This window comes from Zerene cesonia, chromosome 17 (genome assembly GCF_012273895.1).
Source record: "Zerene cesonia ecotype Mississippi chromosome 17, Zerene_cesonia_1.1, whole genome shotgun sequence".
Lineage (NCBI taxonomy): Eukaryota > Metazoa > Arthropoda > Insecta > Lepidoptera > Pieridae > Zerene > Zerene cesonia.
Window position 1 is genome coordinate 6,213,255 of NC_052118.1, and position 7,186 is coordinate 6,220,440.

General features: G+C 33.1%; 1 protein-coding gene across 2 annotated transcripts in view; it reads right to left on the reverse strand.

Annotated features, from left to right (window-relative positions):
* The window catches only part of LOC119833634 (sodium- and chloride-dependent glycine transporter 1-like), a 13,883-nt gene extending 6,697 nt beyond the window's left edge, over positions 1 to 7,186 (reverse strand). The window contains exons 1-12 of one of the 2 annotated variants that reach the window (XM_038357729.1): positions 6,825 to 7,186; positions 6,338 to 6,497; positions 4,770 to 5,057; positions 4,291 to 4,444; positions 3,667 to 3,799; positions 3,189 to 3,323; positions 3,004 to 3,107; positions 2,637 to 2,874; positions 2,304 to 2,432; positions 1,311 to 1,520; positions 850 to 1,023; positions 23 to 199 (exon numbers count right to left, since the gene is read on the reverse strand). In XM_038357729.1, coding sequence (XP_038213657.1) covers positions 59 to 199; positions 850 to 1,023; positions 1,311 to 1,520; positions 2,304 to 2,432; positions 2,637 to 2,874; positions 3,004 to 3,107; positions 3,189 to 3,323; positions 3,667 to 3,799; positions 4,291 to 4,444; positions 4,770 to 5,057; positions 6,338 to 6,497; positions 6,825 to 6,905 — 1,947 coding nt within the window. In that variant the 5' untranslated portion in view covers positions 6,906 to 7,186 and the 3' untranslated portion in view covers positions 23 to 58. Of the gene's footprint in view, positions 1 to 22; positions 200 to 849; positions 1,024 to 1,310; positions 1,521 to 2,303; positions 2,433 to 2,636; positions 2,875 to 3,003; positions 3,108 to 3,188; positions 3,324 to 3,666; positions 3,800 to 4,290; positions 4,445 to 4,769; positions 5,058 to 6,337; positions 6,498 to 6,824 lie in introns of those variants that run through there. The other variant, XM_038357728.1, reaches the window with a different exon arrangement.

Here is a 7,186-nt window from a genome sequence, read left to right on the forward strand (position 1 = left end):
GGCGGCAGTTTTTTATACATACCTTTCGCATAACAGCGAGCGGAAAGGCCTGCGGGGGTCAAGCGCCTCGCTCGCGCAGCACGTGCCGGCCGTGCAGCAGCAGCACGGGCGGGGAGAGCTCCGACTCGCCGGCTAGCACCGCGGAGCTACGCTGCGCCGGGCCCCATTCCTCCGTTGGTTGGGAGAGGAATCGCGCTTTCTGGAGTTTGTTTATTTATTTGCGTCAAAAAGCACTTACTATTTATCTTTTAATACGTAAAAATCAAGAAGCTTTTCAAATAAAAATCGGTTCACCAAACAATACAGTCTAATTGATAAGTTCCTCCTTTTTTAAGCCAGTTGAAAATACGAGCACTAAACATGACCCGATGATAGCCATTCACCTCCTGCCTCCTGGTACACCTAAAGTGTATACCTCTATATGTGATATCCCACCTGCTCCGCCTACATCTAAACGCGTGTATGAGCGCTTTAATTAATATAGGTGCAATGTAAGTAGATGTTGCCAACGTTTTAACGTGATAGTATTATTAATGTCATAACACGATAAGCGATAACTCGAGTGTCGATATTTAATATATAGTAAGTATATAAAAGTCTATTTGAATAAATATAAGATTGAGTTTGAGCAGATTTTTAATTTATGACCTTTTTGGATTTATCGATCATATAATATTCGAAACTGAAAATGAACGAAAAACCTGCAGCTTTGGTGCATGTGTGTCGTTCATTTTCATGTGCATTACATAATTAGACCTCATAGCCGCGTACTCTACTTTAAAAGAAAACAGATGTACAATATACGAATTTTTGTCGCGTTTTGAAAAGTCCAATTAAAAATATATATACCTGCATAATAGTAAGGTCGTCAGGTCCAGTGCAAATCTTGTCAATCGCCATCAATACCACAACGAGTATGGGCAGCATCCCGATGATCCATCCAACCGCATCCGCCCACATCGGATAAACATAATGCCCATATGTTGCTGGCTTATATTCAATCCAGTTGAACGCTAATATGAACTGGAATAAAAGGCTTAATCAGAAAATGTGTTCGAAACACTAAATTTAAACGAATAAGCATAAGTTATTTTTCTCTTTCACATGTACGAGTAACAGATATTAAGATAAGATACGTGTACAATACAATTGACATATTACAATACAAATAACGAAAGGTAAAAAGATATGATTAAAAGTAAAAAGTAAATCTAAATACATGACACTTTGACGTATGCGAAATAATAAAATATACTAGATAGTTAATTAAATATAGTTTTAATATATACATAAGAATACTGTTTACTCACAATTAAAGCGGCTGGCGTAATACCTCTCCACATGGTACTCCAGAAGTACAGCCAAGCCTTGGATTGACGACCAATCATACGCTCAATATCATGGCAGAATTTTTCAGCCCCGTAAATCCATGCAATCAAAATACATTCTCCAATAGCAATAATCAGCACGGACCAATTAGCCGCATATTTGTCCATTAATTGTAACCAATACATTCCGCTCTGAAAATTTTTGATTCATAGTTTTGAATATAACAAAATAAAATCATTTCGAACGTTATTGCTTAATCGAAGTCGTTGTTTAATCCAGGCCAAGAAAATGTCCTGGAACCGTTTAATAGTATGTCTTCTATAGCATAGATATAATCTCTTTTAATGATAGGATACTATAAGATTTGATGGTTACAGGATGAAGCTGAGAGCAATAGTTCAAGCAAAAGCCGCGAAAATCCCAATTGTAAATAAAACATCAACTATTGGTTTTATTAGGCTAAGAACAAGGCAAGAGGAACTTTGTGCACAAGATAAAATCACACTAATATAAATGTGAAAGTTTGTTTGTTTGGATGTTTGTCCGTCAATCACGCTGAAAGTACTGAACGGATTTTGATTTTGGTATATAGACCGGGTATGAGCTGACTTGGGTGGTAGGAAACTTTTTATCCCCACCAAATGCTCTCTTGGGATTAAACAGGAATAGACAATCACTAAACCATTTGTAAATGTCTTAATTCCGATTTTTATTTTATACCTACTAGGGCGGGCGGATCCTATTATAAAATTAAAATCTAATAGATTAAAATATCTATCGATCGTAGCAATTAATGTTACAAGCTATAATAATCGATACGAAAAATAATATAAATGCATCGAAAGTGCTTTCAATCGTTTTACTCTTGCCTAATCACCGGCGCTGAATACAAATTCAATATTTCAATATATATTTATTTCGTTTGAACGACTTAACAAGTGCGAAACAAGACAGGTATGAATAAAGATACTTACGTTAGTGGTGAATATAAGACCACCGAGGTAGCCAAAAACTGCTACAGTTAAAACAACCCAAACTTTCTTCTCTCTAAAATTTGGGAACCTATCAAGTATAGCAGTTGTCACAGTCTCCATCAATGCAAACTGAAAATAAAGCTCTTGTTTTAGAAAATTCTGGCTAAATTGTCGAATTATATACGAGCATATGGATTTTGCAAGTTTAATACGATGGAATCATACAAAACGAGGCTTAATTAAAAAAAATTCTTACAATAAATTAAAAATAGAATTATCTAAATATCTAAATTAATTATCAATACCAACCAATATAATTGAAATATGAAATACCTGAGAATCAAGTCCAAGAGTCAACAGCATAAAAAAGAACAGAATGGACCAAAGCGGTGAGAGCGGTAGTCGGGTCACTACTTCAGGGTACACGATGAAAGCGAGACCCGCGCCCTGATCAACGACCCGGTCTACACTGACATGCAGTTCGTGTGCAAGGAACCCAATCACAGAAAATATTACCAAACCGGCAAAGAAAGAAGTCGCTATATTCGATACAGCGACAATAAGAGAGTCTCTGTAAAAGAATGTAATATGTATCAAAACCGTATTCATATGAAACAAAAAGCGTCTATATTTAAAAAAAAGTTGCTTGCATTCTTAAGCATTATAATAAGCAAATACATTTTATAATAGGGGTACTTACAAGTAACAGTTATTTGAAAATTTATTATAAGATGACAGCGTTATCAAGCCACCCCAAGCCGGACTTAAAGCAAAGAATATTTGAACCGCTGCATCGCCCCATACCTAAAACAGTATAGATGATACACGATATGGTCCCTTTTTATTCGAAATGCTAAATATAAAAACTGTATCTTGTTTTTTTACCTGGGCATTAGCCAGTTGACTAAAATCCGGTGTGAGATAAAACAGAATTCCTGTCGACGCTCCAGGTAAAGTGACGCCTCGGAAGAACAAAATTACCAGTACCACATACGGAAACAGAGCTGTGAAGTAAACCACCTGGAAATATGTTTATAATATTTATATGAAGATGAGGAGGGAATTATTTTACGAAAATTCGGAGGTATACACGACTTTATATATATTTATTTCCATAGTATGTTATTAAAATTCCTATATGTTTAAACTTTGAGGGGTTTTTCCAAATTATCTTTATAGCTTTTTTACCTAACTTTATAAATACCTTTGTAGCAATTTCCGTTCAAAATCTTTCAGAGTGTCTTGTAAGTTACAACTTACATCTAACATCAATCTCTCAGACTCTCGAATCCGATTTCAAAGTCTATATATACCAAAGTGTTATAAAGTAGGTTATTTATAATTAAAATAACAAAAACGTAACCTTTCCCGATGACTGAACTCCTTTACACAAACAGAGGAAGACAATAACCCATGCTGCAAACAAGCACGCAGCTAAACTCCATCGTATACCACCTATCTCTTGGATCCCTGAAGATAATCCAAGTACGTGGTTGCTAAAATATAGAGCAAGTATTAATTACCACTTAATATGGAAACCGATTTATTTAATTTATATCATAACTCGGTTGCTGATTTGGCGGTTCGCCTGATGGTGAGCGATTACCACCACGCATGAATATTTGTAGAGGTACAGCCTCTATAAATGCGTTGACCGCTTTTACCGGATAGAAAAAGGGTTGTGGATCGGAATAAAGGAGTATACTAAGAAGGATGAGGAAAAAGAAACAGCTCATGGGGGTGTGGAGCCTCTCGCGGTGCGAACTGGCCTAATTCGTGCCTTAGAGTCGTTGACTCCCACATCAAATTTTGCCATATTAGAAATTGTTATTGTAGCATTCAGAATAAAATTACGAATAATTAATTAAAACACTCAACTCATTAATGTTTGATATATTAATATTAAATAACTTATGTATTTTACTATAAAAGAGCATTAATACTTTAAAACGTTGACGGTTTTAAGAAGAAACAAAAAAGCTCTTACGAGAAGTACTCTTCAGCGGGTGGTCGCCTCAACGTCACGTTAACCAAAGCGGTTATGTTATGTAATATGGCTTGAGTTCGGTTGAAACATTGCCGTAAGTAATAAGTTCCATTGTTTGCTTCACATTCATCAGCTGCTTCATACGAGTAACAAACTAAAAGTAATTAAATTAATGACTTATTTTATACAGTAGCTATGGATGTATGCTCCATTATTATACGGCTGTTTTAAATTCACTTCATTTGATAATGTTCATAATGCATAAAGCAAATGATTCTTACTTTGCCCCTAAAATCACTACGTATATCTAACTTTTAACTGATTTATAATAATTTTATGATTACACACTTTTAAGCTATCGACTATGGAATATTTAAGGAACATATGCCTTTCACGCTATTTTACAAGGCTTACGGAGAGGTAAAAATCATAATTAAATAATTTTTATGAAAAGATATATTTCAATTCAAACTACTCACATTCAGTACTCCAATCGGCATCGCAATTCTGCCAGGGCAGCTGATAAAAGATGCTTACAAAGGAGACGTATATATAATAGAAAGTCCAGGCTATGATGAGATTGTAGTACAGCATAACTATGGAGGAAACTATAACCATTCCATAGCCAAGGCCACGAAACAATGGGCAAAATCTATTATATACTGCGACAGGACCCAGCGCTGCGTACTGGCCAAAAGATAACTCCATAAACATGAGTGGTAACCCAGCAATTATAAGCATCACCGTGAAGGGGATGAGAAATGCACCTTAAACAAAAAAAAATTAATAATAATATATTCCCCTATTATCTCAGAGCTAACATGATGTTAATAATGTTAGTTAGATTATAATATAGAAATCTCTACATCTTATGCAGAATGTGCTAATTTGTTCCACTTCGAAATATTGGAGCAAAGTATTATAAAATTGAGATTGTTCTTATATAACTATACTGCACTATGATGTATTATATTATATTAATAAATATTAATTTTATCGCTGCTAATATTTATAACCGTGGAGATAAACGTTTACTCGTTAGAGCTTATTAGATAACCGCCAACACGTAAGTAGAATTTTTCACATCAATTAAGGCAGACGTGGAAATAACAATTAAGAGTTACGTGGTATAATATTTTATAGTTATATCTATTATGGTAAAAACTTCGGAATGAAGACTTTCAATATAAAGTAATCTACACGGCTTAAAGATTAATAATAAGTCATAGTTTAGAAACAATGTTGTGTTATCCCAGATTTATACAATATGTTTATTTTATAATATTATATTAATTACCTGTAAATTAAAAAACAACTATAACATGATATAGTGATCTTGCCCTGCCTAAAATACAGTTGCTAAGCATGTTCTCTACGAAACAAAGTTAATGATAATTATGAAATACTGAAATGTAAGTATTATTTATTATAGAAATAACGCCATTATTATTTTAAGCAAAATATGTCTTAAAAACTAAATTTCGTAATTCATCCTGAATATAAGAAATTAATAGCGATGAGACTGTTTAAAAATGAATAGACGTTAAATACTCTTACACACAAAGCAGTAAAAACTCGCATGTTTATGAAAAAGAATTTCATACGAACGAAACACAAACCGACGATTAAGTAAAGTGCTTTGCACTACGATAGAATCTTGTATTTTGTAGCAAACATTTTCTTAAACTTGGCATTTAACTTTGGAATACAATAACGAATGTGAACAAATAATTTTTTATTCACAGTACCTACTAGTGTCTACAAATTGTACATTAATACAATATAAATTACTTAAACCATCAAAAAGTCTAGGATTCGTAATTACTTTGTAAATTAACATTTATAAAAAATAACAAGATATTTTTTTATAAAATACAATGAAAATTTGATTACAATTTATAGAGGTAAATACTCTAAAACCTCTTAAAAACAAAAAATAATAACTATATATTAAAATTTAGGCATTGCAAAAGTTAAATATATATATAGTTAATAACCACTCAGCATATAATGTAGATGAAGGGTGTTATTTAAAAATATATATTACCTCCTCCATTGTTATAGCAGAGATAGGGGAACCTCCAAACATTTCCTAATCCCACGCTATACCCCAATAACGATAGAAGAAAATCAAATCGCCCTGTCCAATTTCCTCGTTCAGGTTCTGTCTCTTCTGGATTTTGCTCTTTTAACATCACTTCACGGCACTGTTGAATTTAAATTTTAAATCGGATTCATTAGGTCGCCTCGGAAAATTCTTAAGTAAATCAATGTTTAAAATATTGAGATTGATACTTGATTTTTTTATTAATAAAAGAATAAACAACATTATATACAATGAAATAAATGCATGTAAGAAGATGTATCTATCATTATCAGCAAATACAAATAAATATTATTTTTTAAGTATAATTTTTTTTTTGATGCGCTACATAGGTTTATCGACAAATTTTTGAAACATATATGATAATATGGAATTTTTTTTTTTTAATCAATCAATGTTCCACACAACACAAATTACATAACATACTCACGTCGGAGTGCGTATTATCCATTTCAGATTTATTTTTGGTTAATGTAGAAATAGATGTCTTCGAACGTTTCCGCGATTCCATGTTGTTTTTATTCCATTATAATTTTTAAATTATTATACATGTTTTGCATGTTATCGGATAACACTTGAGCGCTGAACACACTGAAACCGCCGATCGCCTCGCACCACATAACACTCTTGTATGGGATCAGGTAAAAACGAGCATAAATGTGATAAATTATACTATGATATTATGAATTGTTATAATTATAAACTTTTTTAATATAATAGGAACTAAAAGCTCGCGTATTTAATGTACATTAAATTAAAAAATGCGAAATGCAGGAACGCGCAGATGTCAAG